General features: G+C 43.5%; 1 protein-coding gene across 2 annotated transcripts in view; it reads right to left on the bottom strand.

Annotated features, from left to right (window-relative positions):
• CCDC40 (coiled-coil domain 40 molecular ruler complex subunit) overlaps positions 1-26,298 on the bottom strand; it is an 808,572-nt gene that overhangs the window by 720,815 nt on the left and 61,459 nt on the right. For both annotated transcript variants that reach the window (XM_078654053.1, XM_078654054.1), the window contains 2 exons: positions 15,237-15,408; positions 1,742-1,941 (listed from right to left, as the gene is read on the bottom strand). In XM_078654053.1, the coding sequence (XP_078510179.1) occupies positions 1,742-1,941; positions 15,237-15,408 (372 nt within the window). The remainder of the gene's footprint in view (positions 1-1,741; positions 1,942-15,236; positions 15,409-26,298) is intronic.

Below are 26,298 nucleotides of genomic sequence, written 5' to 3'. Positions count from 1 at the left end.
GACAGAGGCAGCCCGAGTCGTAACCTGAGAGAACCTGGTCTTATAGTCCTGCAGCATGCTATGGAGATCCGCCAAGAGTGAGGAAGGAACAGACACCATCTCCTGTCTTGAGGTCTCCTGATGTTGATAAGAGCATTGGTAAGAACATTCATGAAGAAACCCGCCTTCAGAATCTGTTTCCTGACATTTTACCAGCAGTTGAGAGGGACTGTGAGCATACCCAAAGGAGTCCTGATCATCCTCATCAGAATACTCTTCCTCCTCTTCCAGTAACAAAGCAGGAGGCAAGGGGGTAACCGTCCTTGGAGACGGCATGTCCGGAGTTATCCTTTTCAAGGAAATAGTAATTTTCTCTCTCGACGACTGCATCGTCGACGCTACCGTTGTCTATGGAGTAGGTAAACTCGTCGTCGATGTCGTCAACGGAAGAGTTACCGTCGACGAGCGGACTGCCGACAACGAGATGGGCGTCATCGACACTGCTGTCGATGAGACCGCCGACAAACCTGCCATCTTCACGGTTGTCATCGTCGACGACATTGTCGTCGTCACCATCGTCGACGAAATCCTCGTCGTCGCTGCCGTCGTCGATAGTCCCGTCGACATCCTCGTCGATGTCGCTGTCACCGTCGTCGATGATCCTGTCGACGCCGACTGTACTGTCGATGAGCCAGTCGACGGTATAACTTTCGTCACCTTAGATTTAGACGCCTTAGTCGACGGAGCCTTCTGCTGCGTCGTCGACGACTTGGAGCTTTTCTCTGACTTCTCAGATGACAGAGAAGTTGGTTTCTTAAAAGTTGTACCAGTCTCCACTACTGCTGAAGGCGTAGATGGTCCTTCCCTCTCCTTTACACCGTGGTGAGGAGATTTAACAGGACTTTGGCCCTCAGACTCACAGGGGGTCTTTTTTGAGGCCTTAACTGGACGCTCCACAGAAGGTGAAGGGGAAGCCCTACCCCTTTTGACTGACCTTCTGGATGATGTTGCAGAAGAAGAGTCCTCACTATCGCTTGACACCGTGTCTTTTCTGGACTTCAATTTCTGGAGCCAAGTGAGGAGGCGACCCTCACGGTCCCGGAGGGTCTTTGAAGAGAATGTGCGGCAGATCTTGCAGTCCGCAGAATTATGATCTGGATACAGGCAATATATACAGTCCTTATGCCTGTCCTCCACATACAGCCTCTTCTTGCCGCAGGTGGAACATGACTTGAAAAGGGCTTTCCTCTCCTTGTCAGACATTTCAGAAGAAATACCTAACAATCCTGAAGAAAAAGTTTAAGAAATCCTCAAATAGAGTAGAAAATGAGCAGAGCTCAAAGGAGACTCCCTAAGCAGAACAAGCTGTAGAAAATCTGAGGCTCTGAGGTTCCTTCAGGAGGGTTCTATGAGGTGAGGCTCTTCGATTGGCTGATGCTTAGTTTGGTCTCTTTTACAAAAAGAGGTGGATATGCTACAAAAGGGAATGGGGCCTAGGCCTTTTTTCTTCCTCTTTTGCACCTACTGCTATGTTATTTTTGTTACCGAGACTCCCATTCCGACGACGGGGAATAATACAAGCTATGGGAATCTATGAAAGTTTCAATACTGGGGCAAAGTCATAGATACGCTGCATTTTTCACAAGAGCCATTCTGCTACTACATTTCCAATTTTCCTGTTGACCTGTTCTCATGTTTGAGGCAGATCAGACTGCAGGAGAGATACACATATTCGAATATCAAAAAAGTGACGTATTCTTACATGATCAGGGTCCAGGACCACGAGCTGTGTTTCTTCCTCTTCATCGGTGCTGGCCCCCTCTGCTTGACCTTCTTCATGCTGCAGATTGGCACCGCCCTCTTCTTCACACTCCTCATCACTACCCAAGCCACCTAGTTGTGAACTGAACTGCTGAAGAGCAGAGTTGGGGTATGGAGACGATGTAGCAACACCTGTGTCACCTGAAATCAGAGAAGCTAATGAAAAGGAGTTTGAAGGAAACATGAAATTAAGCAAATGCTAAAGTAGAGAGGTCAAAGAGGTACATAAGATCAGACAAAAGTGATTTAATTAGGATAGACATTATAAAACTGTAGTGTAGTTCCTATATTCCCAATAGGCTCTGCGCATTGGAATAATATAAACAGCAGTGTAGACGTAGGACTGAGGTCATCTAGGTCTCTACTGACTATATTAGACTTAATTAGTTTTGACAGCTAGCTCAGAGGTCACTAGAAACTTTCTTGAATGTTCAGGAAAGAGTTAACTCTCCTGATTTAGACAAGAAGGGATTAGTTTCTGACAACCGCATAAACATGACAACTTTGCTCCCTCAGAATAAAGAGTATATCTCTAGAGTTGTGTGAAAACAATAGACAACTATTTCACTCAGTCAATCGTGCATGCTTAGTCTCACCAGAGTGCAGAGAAATGGAGAGACGGGCGTTTTCAATAAAAGGTGTTATTTATTGAGCAGTCTTCTTTCTCATGCAAGAGAAATGAATTGCCACAGTTGCAATACTTATCATGAAGTAAACTGTGTACAGTAAAAGGAGTATTATGAAATAATACTGTAAAAGCATTGATATGGTTTCTTAGCCATATGATACTTTAAAACGGATAAAATATATACATACATAAAAACATTGACTAACATACTCAACTGGTGCTTCTAATATACGCCTACCCCGGTGTACCTGACCTAAGCCTAATACGTGGGAAGGAGTAAGTAAGTTGCAGTTTAAGTTAAGTTGGTTTTTGCCAAGAATCTGAATCAAGAATTCTCTCAAGGGTTTAGTCAGCTCCGTACCTTGGTAATAGAATGAAGGAGGTCTTGTATCTCGTGTCTCAGGACTCGATCTCCCAGCAACCCGCAAGGGTGCCTGGAAACACCAGTGCTGGATTTCTCGGCAGGAGAAAAGACAGCGTCTCTCTCAGTTCGTCAATGGGAGGGTCGGCTTCCTTCGGCTCTCGCATCAGCTGGGCATCGGGCAAGTAGATAGCCGCTCTGCTCCAAACCACTGTGTGTTTGGTTAAGGCAACGTTGGTATATTTATACCTGAAAGGTGCCGTGTTTGACGTAAGGATGGACATAAGACGTCACTAAGAACTAACAGTTCTTTCTGGACTCCAGGAGTTCTTGTGCAAATCAAAACAAAAGCAGGGGGAATTCCCGGGCTGCTGGAGGCTTGGTTTGTTTAAAGAACGCGTTGTACTTTCTAGGAGTCTATGGGAGTAGCCTTGCCATATTTGGACTGCATGGGCTATGACTAGATATGGACATGATTCCTATGCCTTTATTAGGATATCTTTTGTAATAACCACATAAGGGCATGAATCAGGGATATCTAATTAGGGTCCTAGATAGATTCACAACACCCACTCCACGTATTATGTCAATCATTACTAAATACTAAGCAATACTAAACATATAACGATGCATGTGTTTTCCAACCCACCCCAAAATACATGAATTGCATTTGAAATGGTGTATGGTATATACACGCAAATGAGTATTGGTACTGCACGTTTTTTAAGCAGTAGTATCATTCAGTTAAATGCATATATAAATGGCTGAATGATTTGCGAAAATTACACATGAAATGGCTCTAAATATAGAAAAGAAGGTCAAGACCATTTCATCACATATTTATACAATACTGTACATGTGCTAGAGGCTGAGGTAAAATATTGTCTCTAGTATCTCTAAAAATAGAAGCTCTGTTCTCTAAGAATAGTTCTACTTTAAGCAGAGTACCATGTGCCCAAAAAAAAGTAAATATTTTGAAAAAGGAAAAATAATAATTTCTCTTTCAGGGAAAAAGTAGTTCCAAATGTTTTCAGTAGTTTTGTTTATCAAAATTGAAGGCCGAATTCAGAGTTCAGGGAACGCTGTGTGCTCGTTGCTTTAAAAGTTATTCTTTTTGTTCAGGGGAGAACATCATATCAGACAGGCTTGCGAAAAATTGGTCTACAACATCAGGTGAAAGTTCGACCAAGTTCGAAAATGCTGAAATTGCGCATATGTGAGAATGATTGCTATCATCGATGTCGGGATCAGCAATGCTCACAGAAGGTTGTACCTGTTTGGTGCTGCTTTCCTCTCGTACTTCACCGCCACCTACTCGTAATGGTGAAGTCTCAACGAATGCCGTCATCAGAATAGGTAGCCGCTGGGGACAACACGTTGCATGAGTCGTTACCGGACCTAGCAAAGTATCGATATCCATTGGTACTGCTGATGGTAGTGTAAGACAGACGTCTAACACGCATTCTTCTTCGCATAGCAGACATCGAAGCACAGGTAAGATGCAATCTTGCCAGATTGGTCTGAATGAAAGAAACCAGGTTGCACTCAGATCTCTTAGCCGGGCTAATCCGAGGACTCTAGTGATTCGGTCTCGGTAGCGTATTGCTAGGATAGTTTCTTCCATTGTAGCTGGAGTTTTGTCTGTGGCTTCGCTTGCCATATCAGAGCAGAAGGATCAAAAATAAAATTCCTGCTACGAGTCCCAAAAGAAGAGGCAAGCCGCCGAAAAACGAATGGACAAAATTCTGGAAAATGCCCAGAACTGTTCCAAAGGGTGCTAACAGTCCCGAAAAAATTGTCTTAAATACATGTGCGATGCCACTGGTATCAGTCATGTTTAAAATTTGACCTAACATTTCTACGAAATGCACGGGGCAATTTGTTGATAAAAGGGAATGTATCTCTGCCGCTGTCCTTGCAACTTGCAGATCATACGTCTCTTTGGACGAGGTTAAAGGCACATTTGTCTGTAAAAGAAAAGACTTCATTCTGCTTAAAGTATCAATTCGAATAGAAGAGATATTCAAAAAAGGCCATATTGCCGCCTCCATGTCTGGATTGCTGTTTGGATACAATACTTGCATACAGCAAGTGACCATGGAACCAACGCTCACGAGATAGGCTTTTCCTGGCACCATGCCACAACAGCTGTGGTCACTTATTAGAACATAACTGCCATTGGAAAGCTGTCTGAAAAAAGGCTATATCTGTGTTGCAGGAGTGCCATGCAGGTGACATGAAAGGTTATTTGATGAACCTTCGCAGGCTCCATGCAAGTTAATACCTTGACACAGAAGTGTACCGCTTAGTGATTTTTTACAATTGTTACCACTAAGGAATACCTCTTTTTTCCCTTCACTATAACATTTGTGTGTATAAGGTAAATTCCATGTTGACTTGATGTATCCTTTACCCAACCTTTCATACAGGCCTGCTGGTATATATTTTTGGCAATACTTAAACTGGAAAGTTGTTATTGGGATTGTAATCGTTCCATGTATTATCCATTCAATGACAGGTCTCTCTGACATTGTCAATGGTAATCTCTCAAGTTTTTCAATGCTCAGAATCGTATAGTCTGCTCCTTTTTGTGCCAAACTGATTTGTTTATCAGTAAGGTTAAAGATAGAAAATAATGACGTTGTGTTGATTAAACGCCATGGCACGTAGCCTGAACGCAGGTTTTGCAACGTCCAGCCAAGTTGTACAATAGAACGTAATTAGGACTGACCATGTTGTAGCATTAGCAAGTCCTGCTCTATTATATCAATAGCAGATGATACAATGCTGTCCAGTGAATATATTCTGGAGGACAGAGTCTTTAACCCATTGTCCACTACAGAAAGGGATTTTTCCAAATTTATACGATCAATTTCTCGTATTTTTTCTGCTGTTTCAATTTGCGTTACTTTCCAAGCTTCGTTGTAAGCAGCGTATATACCGGCGTATATGAAACATTTTTGACGCTGTTTGCGTGGTCCCAGTATGAAATCACGCAAGTCAGCACCGTCTTTAAGTAAAGTCAAGTGTTGCTTAATTTCAGCCAGTGTGGATTTCTGTAGCCATTCGAGGCATAGTTTCCCTACACTGTATGTTGTAACTATCCCTGGATGTTGTCTCTGGGAATATCTTGGGTCTGGCCTGGTCTGTTTAAACCCTGTGTTTTGTTCAGGAATCTATCTTGACAGTTATTTGTGTCTGTGGGCCAGATCAACCATTTTTTCCAATCAGGATTTGTTCTGTTTTGGTGTAAAATATGGGATACGTCTATCTCCACATCTGTAGTGCTATTACTATCAGGTATGGGCTTCGGAATAGACGGTTTGTTTAAGTCTTTTATCTTGGCTAAACCAAGACAGGTTGTTTGTTGAATGGTGTCATTCAAAAATATTATTTGTTCTGGGATCATGCAGGCTCTAAATAATGCTTCTAGACCTTGTACCTGCCAGTCTTTTGAACCCCAGATGGTTTTTGTTTCAATGTTGTCTTTCCCAAAATTCTAAACCAAATGTAGATATTTTATCATAACATTTATCAGAATAAATCAATTTAGTATTTGTCAACATTGTTTTCATTCCTGTCTTATTTAACATTTTAAAATAAAACGTTTCTGCATCACTTGTGTTAAACCCTGAGAAGTATGGGAATTTCTCATAAAATATTTTCGAGCTGCCTTTTGGCGGTGTTGTACAATGTTCCCATTGATTATAATTAAAAACATTTCTAGGTTGAGCAGATTTATGCAAATAGTGATGACCATAATGATTATAACAGTACATTTCTTCATAATTTGATGAACCCTGCAAATAATCATGTTCTGTGAATTTAGCTGACGTTACTAAATCTGACATCATATTATTAATATTTTCAAAGTCCCAATCATCAGAGAAAGTACTTGGTGTCACAAAGTCACTTAAGGAAACCTTAAATAGATGTGGATATGTCAAGAGTTCAATTGAGCCATAGATTTCATAATCCGTTTTGTCCCATGCTACCCCACCGGGTATTGGATTGGCTGTGATGTTCACTGATGACAGTTCTCTTTTCTTGAGGTGAGAGGATGTGTGAGGCTTTAGGACCAAGTTGATGTTCTGACTTGCTATGTCCATTGTACTATATTTTCCATCAATAAATCTACCCAAACATAAAACCATGATGAGCCAAAGCAGGAGGAAAAGTACACCTAACACAATCCAAAATTCAATCCATGGTGAAATCAGATATGTTTCTTCTAGTTGATGAAAGAGTTTAGTTACTTTGTCTTTGAAAGTTTTTGTTGCTGGCGTTTCTTCATGTTCACTTGGATCATCAGAAAAGTCTTCGAAATTGATGACGTAGCCAGATGCAGTTCTGTCAATTGTTGGAATTGCTTCCGGATTTTCATTAGTCTTTGCATTTTTCTTTGTTTCATTAGCATAGTCTGAGGCTACATCGTTGTAGACAGGTGTTTCCTGACGAACTGTTGCAATTTGGGTTTCAAGAGGCACAAGTTCCATGGCTTTGTTGCATAGTCCTTTTTTATTCACTGCAGGTTTATCAAATGTGATTAGTCTCTCAGTTTGAACCTTTTGGATTGTAGCAAGATTTGGTCTTCTGCTATTTCTTGGGAGTCCACTGGGCCTACTACTTATTATTGGCCACATGATTGTGGTTTTACCAGGTCGATGGATACAACTCTGTTCTCCTTTTTACCAGCAAGGGACGGTAGTACTACTGATCTTGTTCTGCTGACAGCTAAGACAGGTACTGCTTTTCTGTAAGAAAGCCCAAATTCCTTCTTCACCGCGATCTTTTCTCTGACTAGATCCCCAATCATTGGAATCCAGACAGGTCTTGCTGGGACAGGTGGTTTCTCTTCAGTGGCTGTTGGCTTTAACTTTATATTACTAAGACTTCTTCTTGTTTCATTTAAGTCCTGTAAAACAGCCAAACGATCTTTGATATCAAAGGCTTTTTCTTCTACCACTGAAGTCTGATAATCTAAGTCCTGAATGTGCATTCTAGTGCCGACCAATAGTTCGGAAGGAGTGATACCTTTTAGAGAATTTCTTGGCAGATTGTTAAGACTACGTTGGACACTTGTTAAATGTTTGACCCACCCATCACCCGAACCTAATACCCTCGCCGTTATAGATTGCTTTATGTCACGGTTTTTTCTTTCCACTACAGCATTTCCCTCAGGATGGAAGGGAGAAGAGTACCGCAATGCAATGCCCATGCTGGTCATGGCCTCTTTGTAAGCTCGAGAGCTAAACGCAGGACCCTGGTCAGAATGTAGCATGCAAATTGCGTATGTGCCGATAAAGACTCGCAAATCTTTTATAACAGTTCTGGCGTCAGCCGAGCGCTGGGGCCTACATTTTAAGTGAATCTAGTCTTAATAATTATGGGATCGCCTTTTTCCTTCTGGATTTTTGCATATAGATAGCCTGATGCTTTCTAATAAGGGTATCTGGGCTGGTGTCTCGTCTGGTTCACCACTGCAATCTCTATTGCAGCTCAGACAACTAGTTGCAAAGTTGTAAATTTGCACGTTCATCCCCGGCCACCAGTATTGTGATTGTAATTCTATTACAGATTTCAAGATCTCTTGGTGCCTCAGACCCTATCCCATGTGTGCTTCTTGAATCAAGTAAGCCCTCCGGTTCGTGTTTGGAATTACTCTATCCCCCACTGCAGGGATTTGAGCAAAAGGAACGGAGTTTGCATCAATTATGTATTTATTTCCGAATGGATAATTCAGAGGTAACGCCGCATAGTCGCGTTTCATAGAGGCTTTTACTGCTGGTAGCGTTTCTCCGTCCATGTGTTTTTTAGAACGCTTTTTTGTGGCTACGGAAGACGGTTGAACCGCTTCCGCTGTGGCTCTATTAGCCAATGAATTCCCTGCAACCTGAACGCCATCACATTGATGACTCAGTGTATGATCACGTGAGTCTTTTGTAGTTCTTTTTGTAAAAGAACTACTTGTTCCCAAAGCGTTTTATGCTTGCTTGTACCACCTTTTGCATCTTTGAAGCCGTTTTGAACCCAGTTCTGCAAGTATTCATTGTAAGACTGAACGCAGTAATATGAATCGCACACTATTAGTGTGGGGAATTCGCGATCGGTATTTTCAAGCGCCATCTTAAAAGCCAGTAGTTCAGCTTGCTGAGCTGTACAATCTCCTAGAGATTGAGTTTTAGTGACCAGTGGTCTAAATTTTCCTTCGTGCCAACGACCTTTAACAATCGCGCATGCAGCACTGTATGCTTGTTTACCCCCAACTGCGGGTTATGCTGAACCGTCTGTATATATTACACAGCCGTAATTTCGGTCGGCAGAGGACATTCATATTCATATTGGAGAAATTCCTGTGTTTTTAAGTTAGGATCGAATTCGTATACTACGTCTGATGCAGCAAGAGAATTAACCCATTGTATCCATCTCGGATGTAAAGCTTTAGCATTCGGAATGCTTGCTCTTGTTACCGCTTCTAGGGCAGGTACTGGTGTAACGATTATTATTTGTTTACCTTGTACGAGGGCTCTTTCTTTTGCTACAGCAGTTTGAACCGCAGTTAGAATTTTTTCAGCAGAACTGAATTTCATTTCAGCTTGTGTGTACAAGTGTGATTTGTAAGCTATTGGTACCGTTTCTCCCTCATTAGAGGTCAGGTACGTGAATCCGCATCTTCCTGGGATGACTCGGATTACAAGGTTGCGTTCATTTGCGCGTGTTTGCAGTTTTGTTTTAGTTAACATGTCTGCTTGTAATGATCTTAAAATTTCTGTGTGTTTCTGAGTCCAATTAATTGGTTTGAAATCAGGTTTTATTAATTCATAGAGAGGTTTAACCTTCTCTGCATAATTTAGAATGTATGTTCTTCCGAAATTCAGGAAACCTAGTATTGATTGTAAGTTCTTCAGCGTTTTTGGAGCTTGGTGTACTGCACACTTCACTAAGAAGTTGTCTGCTAGGCTTTTGCCTCCACTTGATAATTCATATCCTAAAAACAGGACAGTTAGATGGGCAATTCGTGACTTTTTAAAGTTGAATTTGTACCCTTCAGCTGCGAACCCAAGTATTATGGTGTTCACTCTTTTCAAGTGTGTCTCCAGGTCGTCGTCTGTAAAATAGATGTCATCGACATATGATAATGCCTCATCATTACATACATTTGTAGTAACTCTGTTACCCTTGCTGAGAATAATCCTGGGCTATTCTTGAATCCCTGTGGGAGTCGACAGAATTGTTTTTGCGACCCCATTGTTGAGAAAGCAGTCAAATACCTACTTTCAGGTGCAATGTTTTGACAAAAGAAGCCATTTGAGATATCTAATGTCGTTTTATATTTTTTGCGCACGATGTTATTCATTAGTTTTGTACTGCAAATTTTTTGCAGCAGGAGTTTAGGTGTCTGTAGTCCAAAACTAGACGATATGAATCGTCTGGCTTGGAGACAGGAAACAAAGGATTGTTCATTTGTGAGGTGTATGTTTCAATCACCCCCTGATATTCAAGTTCATCTAAAATCTCCCTGACTTGTTTTTTAGCTTCTTGCTTAACAGGATACTGCCTTTGGGCAGGAGGTTGATTTTTTAACTGGATTTTATGGTGAGGAGAATCCTCTTCCCATCCTACATGATTTTTATATAATGCAAGAGCTTGGGCCACTGCCCATTTTCAAGCAAATGTGTATTTTTTATGAATTGGAATGTGATTTGAGAAGGCAGGCATAATCATTTCTTCGCCATGAGGGCACTCCCTGACAAACTCTGGTGGCCAGTCTTTCTCAGCTAACAGGATGTCATAGCCTTTCGAAAGGTTATCCCAAAAGAGACCCCTTACTTTCCTAGTCTTGTCCCCCTCTATACGTAATGTTATTTCATATAATTTATGGGGTTTGCTAACTCTGGTGTCTGCAGTTTCCACTTGAATGTATTCATTCGTGTCCACTGTCTCCAGAAGATTCATCAGGATCTTGCAAGCTATGGTTACTTCTGCTGCGCTGTCTAGCATTGTCTGGGCCCACTCTCCGTTTTTCAGTTGTGTCCTCAAAATCCTCGGCATGTTTTATTTTAATACTAGCTACCTTCTTTTTTGGAAATTGTAATTTTTTACTTTGATGAGCAGGTTCCTTGTCTTTGGACTTGACGTGCTCTTCTTTGTGTTCTGACCGTTCTCTTCTTTCCGATTTCTGTGAGGAAGTCTGAAAAGATCGAGAGGGACGTGTATCAATATCTTGATATCTGTCAGGTTTTCTCAATTTATCCCTATCTCTAAGGTTTTATCTTTTCTCAGAGGGCTCTCTCTGGGGAGACTTGCCTCCTTGTTCTGGAGATCTATTTCTCCGTTGAGGAGACCTTCCTCTGGACTGAAACCGTTTTTCTCTGGGAGTGGATTGTTTATTACCCTCCCAACTCTTTTTTGGAGTGTTGAGATTATTTTTAATAAAGATTTTTTCAGGATTTTCAAGTAGTTGGGGTTTTACTGGTTTCCCACCCAAACTATCTCTACCTAGTTCTTCATAGGATTTTTCTATGATTCTGGCAAGTTCAAAAGGTTGTTCTGCTATATCTGTTTCTTTCAATTTCTGGAGGTATGTTATATCGTCCATTGCCAATTGAACTAATTCTCTGAATGCCTTTGTTAATTCTTTTAGTTTAACTAAAAGTTCTTCTCTTGACATCTTTTCAATGTCAGGATGTGGTGTGTAGCTGGCTAGAACCGGCCACGCGGCTCCTGGCCTACCTAGTGGACCTAGCCTGGTGATGTGATTTTGATGTTTTAGGGCGCCATTAAACCAGAGCAGGTGCTCTTGGTAAGTTAGTGGGATTTAAACATCCTCGAAAGGAGCGTATTCATCCGGAGGTTCCTCTATTTTGTAATAGTTGAATTCGTGTGTCACAGCGTGTGCTGCTGGAAAATGTATCCATGAATAGAATACCTCTGTCTGCCGATATTCATGTGCCTCTACCACGAATATGACTGTACCACCTTGTGATGATACTCCATTTTCTATAAGTTTTTTAGTTATAGTTTTCTTACATTTACCGGAATGATTATAGCATTCCGGTCATTTTCTTGGAGACTTGTGTCATCCGCTAGGAGTTGAGCTGCTAATCTAGCTTCCTCCCTTTCGTCTTCACTTTCCGTAATTTTTACTAACAGAAAGTTTTTGTTTGCAGAACAAGTTTTCAGGGAAACAAAGATTAGGTGCACAATATTTTGGAACACTGTATCCTTCAACGTTCACTACACCAAAAACTAATACACAGGAATCTCTTCCTACTAAGTTTCAGCGGATATTAACCTTTTACCCACTCTAGACGTCTTTTGGAGTATTTACGGGAAAAAGGGATCTGTTTGAAAAGCACGACTGAGTTACTTTAGCGTCTTGCGTTAGATTATCGCCTTACCAAACGTTGGGCGCCATGTAGTGTAGTTCCTATATTCTCAATAGGCTCTGCGCATTGGAATAATATAAACAGCAGTGTAGACGTAGGACTGAGGTCATCTAGGTCTCTACTGACTGTATTAGACTTAATTAGTTTTGCCAGCTAGCTCAGAGGTCACTAGAAACTTTCTCGAATGTTCAGGAAAGAGTTAACTCTCCTGATTTAGACAATAAGGGATTTGTTTCTGACAACCGCATAAACATGTCAACTTTGCTCGCTCAGAATAAAGAGTACATCTCTAGAGTCGTGTGAAAACAATAGACAACTATTTCACTCAGTCAATCGTGCATGCTTAGTCTCACCAGAGTGCAGAGAAATAGAGAGACGGGCGTTTTCAATAAAAGGTGTTATTTATTGAGCAGTCTTCTTTCTCATGCAAGAGAAATGAATTGCCACTGTTGCAATACTTATCATGAAGTAAAGTGCGTACAGTAAAAGGAGTATTGTGAAATAATACTGTAAAAGCATTGATATGGTTTCTTAGCCATATGATACTTCAAAACGGATAAAATATATACATACATAAAAACATTGACTAACGTACTCAACTGGTGCTTCTAATATATGCCTACCCCGGTGTACCTGACCTAAGCCTAATACGTGGGAAGGAGTAAGTAAGTTGCAGTTTAAGTTAAGTTGGTTTTTGCCAAGAATCTGAATCAAGAATTCTCTCAAGGGTTTAGTCAGCTCCGTACCTTGGTAATAGAATGAAGGAGGTCTTGTATCTCGTATCTCAGGACTCGATCTCCCAGCAACCCGCAAGGGTGCCTGGAAACACCAGAGCTGGATTTCTCGGCAGGAGAAAAGACAGCGTCTCTCTCAGTGCGTCAATGGGAGGGTCGGCTTCCTTCGGCTCTCGCATCAGCTGGGCGTCGGGCAAGTAGATAGCCGCTCTGCTCCAAACCACCGTGTGTTTGCTTAAGGCAACGTTGGTATATTTATACCTGAAAGGTGCCGTGTTTGACGTAAGGTTGGACATAAGACGTCACTAAGAACTAACAGTTCTTTCTGGACTCCAGGAGTTCTTGTGCAAATCAAAACAAAAGCAGGGGGAATTCCCGGGCTGCTGGAGGCTTGGTTTGTTTAAAGAACGCGTTGTACTTTCTAGGAGTCTATGGGAGTAGCCTTGCCGTATTTGGACTGCATGGGCTATGACTAGATATGGACATGATTCCTATGCCTTTATTAGGATATCTTTTGTTATAACCACATAATGGCATGAATCAGGGATATCTAATTAGGGTCCTAGATAGATTCACAACAAAACTAAACAAGGGTGATTTGACAATCAAATGAGCACGGGCACCAATGAGCTGCAGAGGGTTGAATACATATTTAAAATGAGACAGCTGCCCGGGGCTCAAGGAAGTGGCAACGGAGAGGGGCAGGAGCCAGGGAGCTACACAAGGCTTACAGAAATGTCAAACGGGCACAGACAGCAAGCACCTGCATGAGACTGAAGGAATCATAGGAGGGGACTAATGACAAGGCACTGCACAGCAATGAAGGGCCTTTCCCAATTGGAGCAAACCCCAAGGAGCTGAAGAAGGCCAAAGGAGCCATTCAATATGTAAAGGCACTCAGGAGCTGCACAGGGCTGGAAGAACCATCCGCTGGAGTATGGAAATCAAGAGGTGAAGGAAAATGGTGAGTGGGCATACATCAAGGTAGAGCTTATTGCTAAAGTAACTATCAGAAGGAGTTGCAAAGGTATGAATAAGACATACCATGTGGGCACACATCAAAGACAAATGCACTGAGTACAGACACAAGAGAAGGTTGAAGAGAAAATCAAGAACGAAGACCCAGGAGTTCCAAACAGCTGAAGGAACCATTGCATGGGAAATAGCAATAGCAGCATTTAAATGAATAAGACATCCGATTTGATCAAATAATAAGTAGCTTCATGAGGCTGAATGAACCATCCAATTGTGTTAGGCACTAAGGAGCCGCGCAAGGCTGAAATAACACAGTGGAGGAGACAGACAAATATGAGCTGCACAGGGCTATCACAACCATTCAATGGGGACAGACAGCAGGGATCAGCACAGAGTTTAAAGAACCTTTGAAAGAGGGGCAGGAAACAGGAAGCCAAAATAAACAATGGACTTTCCAATTGGAAAAGAGTAACAGAGGTGATATTAAACATCCAATGGGGATAGGCACCATGGAGCTGCCTTTGCCTTAAGATACAATCTGAAGTATGCAGGTAGTAGAGAGCTGTACATGGCTGAAAGAAGCATCTAATGGGGCTATACACCAAGGAGTCTTGCATACATGAAAGCAAGCAAAACAGGAGCCTGGCGTTGGCCACATATCTGGCTATGGCTCATCTCTTGTCCTTTGTGGAATGGGAAACTAAAATAGAGTTAGGGCAAGCACCCCAGCCACTGACCCCCTCTCTCCATAGTGCAGGTTTGTTTAGCATCTATTACTTTCAATGAATGTCATTCAATATAGCCATGTCTTCTACGGCATTAAATTGAAACATACGTTGACAAAATAACATTTTCTTTATTGTAAAGAGACTTTATCCTATTTTTACGTGACCTTTGTTCAGGATTTACATATCAAATGTTTTCATTGATCTGCACATGCTTTCGCTATTTGGGCCAAGCCAGACTTCTGGCTCTATCAATTTACAGGCATTCCCAATTCTAGGTATGACGAAAGTATGCAATAGGGATAGAGACCAGAAACCTGCATTAGGCTGAAAAAAACTTCCAAATAAAACAGACACGAAAAAGCTGCACAGTGTCAAGGAACAATTCAATTGAACCGAGAAACAAGAAATAGCACAGAGATGAAGAGACAAGTCAATATGGACAGGAGATATGGGAGGTGGGAAGGATATAAGGGATCATCCAGGAAGCAAAACCATCAAGAAGGTGCAGAGGAACTTCCAAAGGGGACACACACTAAAGGCATGCACAATGAGGAAGAACATATTCCGCCGACAGATATCTGGCAGTGTGCCCATGCCACGAAATGAGGCCATCTCTTTTACCTGACTCAACATGGTTCTGTGCCCGTGTGGACAAAGCTGAGCGCTGACTGCTGGCTCCCGAAGAGGTGCGCGAAGCACTCCGGCTGCTGGTGATTATTGACTGGTCTTGAGTTTTGAGAGGTGGTGTGCCACCATCTGCTTTATCAGAGGTGATCTCAGTCGAACTCAGCCGCTTTATACAGGAAACAAAAATATTTACATTAATTACATCAGTTAACACTATCTGCTAATAGTAAATATTGTGCAGCTAGTGCTTTTATTCAAGTTGCTTTTATGAGATATTTTTGGATGCTATAATAATTACCCAGATGAAATGAAGCCCAATTTATAACCACTTTAAATAAAACGTAGGTTCAGCCACACAGATTAAAATCAGCGAAATGTTAGTCTAAACATACCCCAGGAAAGATAGTGTTAACTTCTTTTTCTAGGTAGTTACCTATCTGGCAGTGTAACATCTATTAATCACTCTTTATCCCACAACCCAGTAGCAGTGGTTTATAAACCTTTACACAAATGACTGTGTGTCAGTGCAGCATACAGATGAAAGCAATTAACTGTGTGGCTTCCTACTGGCCTACTGTAAGTGCTGTTAATTATCTCCAGCTATAAGAAAGTTCAGTGGTTCATGAAATAGTGATAGTACATGTCTGCTGGTGATGGTTTAAGAGGCCTGTGGTTCTGAAATTCTGGACCCTACTGTTGTCCCGGTATCGAGGTCCAATACCCGTGTCCCGAAACATCAACGTACCATGACGAATTTGGTGTCGACGAACCGATAATGATTGGGACATCATTCCTATGCATTTGCGTCCTGATCGAGGTATGCTAACACCCCTGAATCGTAGTTTCCGTCCCGACCCCTCAGACTCCATTTTGTAAACGGTATCCATCTTGTGTCTTGCCCTCATGATAAGTCAATTAAAGGTCGAGCTTGATCTAAAAGGACACGTCCACCTTCCCTGACTCCCCCCTGACCTGTCCCAACTGACTCCCTTGCCTCCAGCCAAACCTGTTTGGGCAGCTCCTCGCCCAGTGACCAAATACGATAGCATCAATGCACAACATACCACAAACCATTCACCGCGTACAGATCATGTTTTCTACACACACACACACCTGTCCTGTTCCCTGTTTATGGCCAGTTTTATGACTAGGAGGTGCCTTCCTTTATTGGGGTTTCATCGATATCTGATGGGAGTTCCGGGCTTGGCTGGGTAATCTATCACGAATTGGACGTCTAAAATACGGGCTTGCCTACATGACTTCGCTCTTTTGTATTATTGTAGAAATATGTGTATAGCCATATCATAAACTCAAGAATTCTTGCTTGCAGCTATTATTTTTGTATATAATGAGAAGGCTGGTTCTGTAAAAACGAACAGTCTCCTGAGAACACATGACCCGTGTTTGTCGTGCTTCTAGGACACCTGTTACTTGGTAGCTGCCAATAAACTTGATCTCTGACTGCGACTAGAAGACTTAGTGTTTCTGTGGTCCGGTACAAGGGGGAACTCAGAGGTCTTCGGGTGTTATCCCCTGGCACCACCGGGTTCTTAAAAACCCGGCACCTCAGTTGGCGCCCAACTCGGGGCGGTATCAAGCGGCGACGGTCCAAGCCAGATGTTCGTGAGGAGCTTCGTGTGAAAATTCCAGAGGACGGCCAGCCACTTCAGCGACCCCTGTATGTCGACGTGGTTCCGAAGGTCTTTGCTGCGAGGTTCCCCGCGTCCCGACGGCTACGAAGGACTGCTGCCCTGACTATCGCCTTGTTTTGGACCCAGTGATCCTTGGTAGAGCGAAACGATAGACGAGTCTTCTAGCGACGTCACCGATCTTCAAATACTTCAGTTAAGTATAAGTGGAGCGTCTCCCAGTCCTTAGTTTGTCCTTAGTTTTTGGTATCCTTGAGATACGCTTTGATTTGGTACTTGCAAGCCCCAAAGCCGAAGGACTTGTGTATTCACGAGAAATATCGTAACAGATAATCCTTTGAAGTTTGAAGCTAGACTAGTGAGCAAAGATGCCTGGTTTTAGCAGACTTGGAAACTTGTTTTATCTTGGTTATAGAAAGGACTCCCGATTAGAGGATTCTTGTCCGGTTCCTCCGATTGGAACTCCAACATATGAGCTCTATGTAAAGCACGGCGTAGGTCCCATCACATATAATGAAGTGTGGATAAAATACACCCGCAAGGATGGTGTTTTAAAATGGCCCCAATATGGTAGTTTCGACTCAGAAATATTAGATAACCTAGAAGTCAAATTGTTTAAGAGAAAAGCCCGGCCGGCGATGTTTGACTCTTTCCGCTTATGGCGCAAAGAAGCCAAACAGAAAGAAATAAAATTAGCAAAAAGGAATAAAAGAGGTATGTCAATGGTGCAAGCTGCCGTTGCATACAGGGATAACGAGGAAGAGCAAGAAAGCGAACCAATACTTAGGAGCAAGAAACTAGCAGTAGATAAATGCTACCCGATGTTACCAAATAAGGGACAAGGTCATGAGGAGAGATCCGAGAAAGATCCATTAATGTCCCACTTATTAAGCTCACCTCCACCGTATGCGTTAGACGCTACCGCACCTCCAAAGCATTTTACTATACCGCGCCCCGGCGCACGTAACCCAGCTCTTGCACGAACGCCAGCTCCTCTTCAGCTGGTTTCTACTTCTCCGGCGCAGCCTTCTCAAGGGCCGCCATCTTTGCTACATACTCCATCTACTTCTACCACTTTGCCTACAGCTCCAACTGTTCCCTATGATACTACGTCTGCCACTGTTTCAACTTCCTCTGCTATGGCCTCGATTTCTTCTTCGCCTCAGCCTGTCTTTTCTGATGCATTTGCCCCTCCGCAAGCTTCTCCTTCTATTAGACAAAGAGTGACAGGTACCGTCACTGGTCTGCTTTCACCTTTCTTCGGGTCGCCTAAAACCACCCCTAAAACAGAAGATAGACAGTTACGTAGTCAACAGCCTGATTACGAGGAAAGAAAAGTGCTGAATGAACTAGCACGCCAATGGATTACGGATACTGCTAGATATGATGTTCAGTCTGTTATGGAAGTTTATCGTCAATGGAATGCACCCACTCAGAGATACGTATTCGAAGAGATGTGTGTATATCTGGGCGAAGATTTGGAGACGAACGATCCCAAATACACAATGAACGAACTATGGCGTACACGCTTTAAGTTCTATGAAGGTATGATTATAGGTGCAGATATTGAGAAAGCGATAGAGTTATTGCTCTCTTATAGGAGTAAGGGAAACGTCTCTAGATCATGTCACGAAGACGATGCACCAGGTGGGAAAAGAGCGAGACAGTACCCCATGAGAGAGGTTCCTCCGGTTTGGAGGGAAGGCAATGCGAATGTAGTACCGCCAATTCTGCCTCATTTCCAGCGTGTATGGGTACATGTCCCCTGGAAACGATCCGAAGTCTTAGCACTCAAACAAACACTGCCTGATCCTCGTAAAAACCCGACTGGGTATTATAAGGAGTTATCGCAAACTGCAAGCTCATGTATAATGAATTTAGCGGATATAGACATGTTGTTTGGGAACGTTGTTCCACATCCTTTATGGAGCAAAATCCGTCATACGAACCATGACCAAGAACTAGGTAACTCATGGACGAACATTACCGCTATAGATGCTAGACAAATTGGTGGTTCTAAACCTGAGCCGTTAATAGCCGAACTTCCCGGTAGAATTATCGCGTACATGAAAACAATAATGCCTGAAGTACGCGTAAACTGGGACAAGCTATCTGCGTGCAAGCAGAAGAAAGATGAGAATGTGTCTGACTATTTCACAAGATTTGAGGAAACTTTCACCGATCATAGTGGTCAAGATATGGCTACCGAGGGTGGCCAAAGATTGTTTGTAGACAAATTCGTACATAATTTAATCCCTGAACTGTGTAATAAACTGAAAGATTCAGAGAGTGCTTGGGCTGTCTCTACGTCAGCGCAAATTTTAGCTACAGCCCAGTACTATGAAAATAGGCGCAAAGACGAGCTAGATAAAGTAGACAAAAAGACAAAAGATTTAAAAACTAAAGTTCTTCTCCAGCAAGCCTATCCGCCTCGCACGGTTAGTCAGCCCAATTATCAACCACAACAGCAGTATTCGAGAAACGCGCAAGGAAACGAGTTTTCCCATCTGCGTATTGCTTATGGCCCGAATCAATGTGCGTATTGCAAGGAAGAGGGTCACTTTAAAGGTAATTGTCCGGCTCTTGCGCGACGTTTGAGCGGTGCTTCAGGTGTAAGGGGAAGAGGTGTTCAACATGCCCCTAGAGGTAGGGGCCGTGGAAGTTTCACCCAGAATACAACTTCTTTTCCGCCTCAGAATTCGATGAACAGCTTTGACCAACAGAATAATGCATCGTCTAGGTCAGCTCAGTACTATGCTGACGACTATTACACCGAACACGAAAATGAGGGTAATGATTGCTAGGACAGCCATGGACAAAGAGAGGGAGTTGTTTCAGTTCCAGTAGATCAGAATGGACCCTATGTCGAGGTGATTGCCTCAGGAGTGTCAGAGCCATTTCTGCTGGATACTGGTGCTACGAAAAGTTCTATTATGCACTCAAAACTTCCTGGCGCACCTTTGTCTGGCGAAATGAATGTCTCAGTAGGTTTCTCTGGCGCCCCTGTTAGAAACCCGATCTCTAGTCCCATGTCCCTTTCTGTTGGCCCATGCGAATTAGAAGCACCCCTCATTCTTACAACAGGTTGCGGTGAAAATGTGTTAGGTTTGGATTTACTAAAGAGGTTGTATGCGACTTTGTACTGTTCTCCCTTGGGAGTACAGCTTACTTTAGGTAAGAAAGTCGTTTCTCCAATGTATGTGTCAAAAGAAAATATTGCAACTGAATTGTCGTGTCTTCCTGATGTACTCTGGGCTAATGGGTCTAATGATGTAGGTCGTTTGGAGATAGCACCGTATGTCATAACGTTGAAAGCCAACGTTAGGTTACCACGTATTGCCCAATATAAAATATCCAGCGAATGTGAAAGGGCGTTATTGACGATTGTTTATGACCTGATTGATAAAGACGTCATCGAAGAAACAACAGGAAATGTTTGTAACAGTCCAGTCTTACCGGTTTTAAAGCGTACCGATCCTTCACAGCCACCTGTGTACAGGTTCGTGATCGACCTCAGAGAAGTGAACAAGATAGTTATCCCACAGTTTCCAGTTGTCCCCGACATTACTGCTTTATTGACGATGGTTCCAGCTTCAGCAAATTGGTTCTCGGTGATCGACCTGAAGAACGCTTTCTTTAGCATCCCGATTGCTGAGGAGAGTAGAGATATTTTTGGATTCAATTTAGGAGGACGAAGCTTCCGCTTCAAATGCGCTCCTCAAGGCTACTGCGAAAGCCCATCAATATTCAGTCAGGCCCTGAAAACACAACTAGACACGATTATTCTACCGAATGGTTCAACTCTGATTCAGTACGTAGACGATCTGCTGATCGCTGCAGACACTGAAGAAATTTGCAAACAAGCTACGCTGTCATTATTGCATCACTTATGTGACATGAAGCACAAAGTCTCTCTCTCCAAACTACAATTTTGTCGACAAGAAGTTACCTACCTAGGTCACATCTTGTCGAAGGAGGGAAGGAGACTGACACCAGAAAGAATACAGGCAATAGCAGAGCTGAGTGCCCCAAGGACAGAGAGAGGTTCGAGCCTTCTTGGGCATTACATCGTACTGTAGACAGTGGATACCGAATTTCTCACTACTAGCCAAACCCTTGCTGGCACTACTCTGTAAAGACACGCCAAATCCTATGCCCTGGTCTGAAGATTGTCAGACGAGTTTCCACGAGTTGCGTGATGCATTGTGTTCGGCTCCTGTGTTGGGAAACCCCAACTACAGTAAGCCTTTTACATTATATGTCCATGAGAAGGAAGGTTGTGCATTATCAGTTTTAACACAACATTTTGGGGACAGACAGCGCCCATGCGCGTATTTTTCGGCAACTCTAGACCCTGTCGCTAAGGCACTACCAAGTTGTCTGAGAGCTACCGCCGCAGCAGCTGTCTGCATTCGACAGTCCGCTGGATTAGTCATGAATAATACTCTGATCGTTATGGTCCCGCATGCAGTAGACATTTTACTAAACAGGACGAAGACACAACACCTTACTAGCGCTCGACTATCCAGTTACGAACTTACACTGCTAGCAAGTCACATCCACATAAAGAGGTGTGATACACTGAACCCCGCAACGTTATTACCTATTCCGACAGAAACAGACGAGATTGATAAACATGACTGCTGTTTTAGGACAGAAGAAGAGACAAAAGGGAGAGTAGACTTACAGGACACTCCCTTTCCTGAATGCAACGATACTTTATGGGTTGATGGTTCATGTTTCAAGTTGCCGAATGGTGATACGACTGCAGCATATGCCGTAACGACGTTACACACCATTATAGAGACCGCGTGCATTTCCCATAATTCTGCACAAGCTGCAGAGCTAATTGCGCTTACAAGAGCATGTGTGTTAGCGAAAGGAAAACGAGTGAATGTGTACACTGACAGTCAATACGCCTTTGGCGTGGCTCACAGTTTTGGGAGATTGTGGCGTGAACGTGGGTTTCTTACGTCACATGGTGCAAAGATACAGCATGGTCAGTTAGTTAATGAACTCCTCGAGTCATTGACCCTGCCACTACAAGTTGCCATTGTGAAATGCAGTGCCCACAAAAAGATTCAGGATGATGTTGGCCGCGGGAATGCATTTGCAGACGAGGTTGCGAAAGAGACTGCAAGGAACACGATGAGTCGGATGTATGTTGTAGGTCCCGCTAGATGGATTACTGATGTGGGAATGTGTGAGGACACCATCGAAAGCGTGAAATCTATACAAGCCGAGGCAACTGAGAAAGAGGTGAATGAATGGAGAGAAAGTAAGGGTAGGTTAGATGCGAATGGTTGTTGGGTCGAATTATCAGAACACCAGCGATGGCTATTACCTAACGCCTATGTACTTGCAGTAGTAACAATGGCTCATGGATTTGCGCACATCAGTTCGAAAGGAATATGTAAGCTATTGGCCCCAGTATGGCAGAATAGCAATATCCCGAAATATGCAGAGAATGTGGTGAGAAACTGTATGGTGTGTTTGAAGTACAATCCTGGTAGGGGAACCCCAACTCCAGCTGGTCATTTTGCGCCTCCAACGTATCCGTTCGAGGTTTTACAGCTCGATTTCATTCACATGGAGAGGTGCAACAATTTGAAGTATGTGCTCGTTGTTGTTTGCGCTTTCTCCAGGTGGGTGGAAGCATACCCCCTTAAGGACAATACCGCCTTGTCAACTGCCAAAACCCTTGTCAAAGAATTCTTCCCGAGATTCGGCATGCCTAGAATGATCTGGAGTGATAATGGAAGTGAATTCGTAGGACGCGTGATGAAGAGAGTGTGTGAGTGTTTAGGCATACAACAAAAGTTTCACTCTGCGAATCACCCCCAATCAGCTGGATTAGTAGAGTGCTACAATGGCACTTTAAAGCTCAAATTAGCCAAGATCCAAGCCTGTACAGGTCTTAAATGGCCTGACGCCTTGCCCCTAGCACTCTTGTCAACCAGAATGACCATCCATTCCAGGTTAGGACTTAGCCCCCATGAGATAGTGTTTGGCCGCCCAGCCAACGTCTGGGGCGTGCCAAGGCCAAAGAAACTCAGCGAAATAGAGCACCCCGTACTGCTTGACTATTTGTGCGATATTGACAACTAAATTGCGTGTTTTACACCAACAGGTTCACAGTTCCTCTCCACCAGCCTCTGACGATCCAGGTCACTCCATCGAACCCGGCACGTGGGTCTTGGTGCGGAATTTCCAGCGCACAAACAACGGACAGCCGAGGTGGACCGGACCGTACCTGGTACTTCTTTCCACGAGATCAGCTGTTGGGGTGGAAGGCAAAAAGAACTGGGTGCACGGGACCCATTGTAAACGGGTCCCTCTGCCCCTTCCATACGACCGGTGGGTCAACGAAGGAATTGCCGACTCCGAGACAGAATCCATACCTCGCTTCATCCCTTTCAGCGATGCACGTTTAAAAGAAACTGGTACCGAAAAGGAGAGTGATCATATTTTACAAGGACTTGTGCCACCGTCAATGCAGTTGGACACTTCAGAACCTAAGACATTGTTTGAAGACCACACCGTACCTGGGAAACAACAATATAATCTAAGGTCAAGACAAAGAGAATAATAAAAAAGCAAATTAATGTGATTTCCCTTCCCCCAAGAACTATTTTTGATTTTTCAGCTCTCTCACTCTCAGGAAACTTGCTCATTTTTGATTTTCGAACCGCCATCCGGTTCTGCTGCTAGGGTCGCGGTTGAAGTCTGGGGAGTGCAGCTGGGGACGTTTAGGTCAACGGTTCTGGTTGGTCCAAGGGAGTTACCCCGGACTGAACAGAGCGCACTCCCTGGCAGAATCAACCTACCACCGCGGGCAGCAACTAGAGGATGGAGTTTCCTAGGGTAAAGAGACCTACCAGATTCACGAACACTGAAAGACAACTATGCACTGTACTGGCCAAAAGAAGGTTTTTGATAACATGTATTTTAATGTTGTGTAGCATAACAATGTTTTTGACTGGTTATACTATATTCGTATTCCAAGTTACTTTTTCAAATGACACCCGACCACCACCTCCTCCTACTACCTCTCCACACTACTTTCACCCTCTACCTGAACACGAGTCTGCCAGAAGACTCGAATTTGTAAACAACTCATTTATTCAACTCCTACACCAACACCAGTCCATAATGAACACATCGAACTGTTGGATATGTGGACTCATGCCACACACAACGGATAAGCGTATCCCATACTTCATCCTGCCATTCAGTTATTATGGTTCTCTGTGGGCTTTTCAGACCATGTTCCTGTTCGCCCTAGAACCATACCCAACACGTTGCGTTGAAAGCGATTCCAACAACAAGGCACTAGTGGCAGGGATAAGAAATATGAGTAGGGAGTTCGACACATATCTAACGGTTCCCAAAGATGAACTCACCCCGTACACTCGTTGGAACGTAACTAAATATGGGGTTTACCTGAGTAAGAGCCAGACAGCAAAGAAATCCCGCCCAGTTTGGATAGTACCCAACCGAGGTCACTTATGTTTACAAGGTATCGGTAGGGATCCCAAAGCACAATTAGGAAAGAGTATATGCGCGGAAACATATGTGTTCGCTTCACGAACTTCCCCTATATTCTTAGCAGCCAAAGGCACGTATTTCGTCTGCCATGACCAAGCCTACACCTGGTTGCCCCCTGACTTCTCAGGTACATGCTTTATCTCGTTTCTGCTGCCTCCCACCTACACGGCCAGAGCAGATTACCATCGGACAAGGACAGCTAGAGGTGTCGTGAGTAAAGACGACACCGCGGGTCAGGAATTCGCTGACTTCGCAAAGGGTTTTCTGCCATTTTGGGGGCCTATGGTGAACAGCAGGAATATTCGCCAGTTATCGAGGATAGTTGAATCCGCCGTGATTACAACGGCCGGAGCCCTTGGCAATTTGACGACCGAGCTTCAGTCGGATCGACTTATGACCCTTCAGAACCGAGTTGCCCTAGATATCATACTCGCCGATCGTGGTGGTGTGTGTAGAGTGATCCAATCTAGTTGTTGCATTTTTATCCCTGATAACGCACCGACAGTGTACCAGGCCATCTCTAAGCTACACGAGATATCTGGTTCCCTTCACGTAGAAAAAGGGGACTGGTCCTTACTAGGGTGGTTCTGGGAACTGATCGCTACCTGGGGATGGAAAACACTGATCTTCATTGGGATGATCTTAGCACTTCTGTTTATGTTCTGCCTGTGTGTACAGTGCGCTCCTGCACTATGTGGCCTCTGTGCTACCTCATGTGTACGGAAGCCTGTGTCAAGGGACGAACTGAGCAACAGAATGATGCTACAGCAGCATCTCCACGAATTCCTTCATACAGATTTAGACTCGGATTAACATGAATTATTGCCTTATATGAGGGCAAAAGGAGGGTCTGTGGTTCTGAAATTCTGGACCCTACTGTTGTCCCGGTATCGAGGTCCAATACCCGTGTCCCGAAACATCAACGTACCATGACGAATTTGGTGTCGACGAACCGATAATGATTGGGACATCATTCCTATGCATTTGCGTCCTGATCGAGGTATGCTAACACCCCTGAATCGTAGTTTCCGTCCCGACCCCTCAGACTCCATTTTGTAAACGGTATCCATCTTGAGTCTTGCCCTCATGATAAGTCAATTAAAGGTCGAGCTTGATCTAAAAGGACACGTCCACCTTCCCTGACTCCCCCCTGACCTGTCCCAACTGACTCCCTTGCCTCCAGCCAAACCTGTTTGGGCAGCTCCTCGCCCAGTGGCCAAATACGATAGCATCAATGCACAACATACCACAAACCATTCACCGCGTACAGATCATGTTTTCTACACACACACACACCTGTCCTGTTCCCTGTTTATGGCCAGTTTTATGACTAGGAGGTGCCTTCCTTTATTGGGGTTTCATCGATATCTGATGGGAGTTCCGGGCTTGGCTGGGTAATCTATCACGAATTGGACGTCTAAAATACGGGCTTGCCTACATGACTTCGCTCTTTTGTATTATTGTAGAAATATGTGTATAGCCATATCATAAACTCAAGAATTCTTGCTTGCAGCTATTATTTTTGTATATAAGGAGAAGGCTGGTTCTGTAAAAACGAACAGTCTCCTGAGAACACATGACCCGTGTTTGTCGTGCTTCTAGGACACCTGTTACTTGGTAGCTGCCAATAAACTTGATCTCTGACTGCGACTAGAAGACTCAGTGTTTCTGTGGTCCGGAACAAGGGGGAACTCAGAGGTCTTCGGGTGTTATCCCCTGGCACCACCGGGTTCTTAAAAACCCGGCACCTCAGGCCGGTGGTGAAGACTTAGCCTTTGATCTTTCTGAGGCTCTCAATATGAGTACCAAGTATAAAAGTAGACATTTCACTAACTTTGCTTAGTGTTTGGACTCCATAC

The sequence above is a fragment of the Lissotriton helveticus genome, chromosome 7, assembly GCF_964261635.1.
Source record: "Lissotriton helveticus chromosome 7, aLisHel1.1, whole genome shotgun sequence".
In the NCBI taxonomy this organism is placed as follows: Eukaryota; Metazoa; Chordata; class Amphibia; order Caudata; family Salamandridae; genus Lissotriton; species Lissotriton helveticus.
The sequence above is the reverse complement of the archived record's forward strand: the minus strand, read 5'-3'. Positions and strand labels throughout refer to the sequence as shown.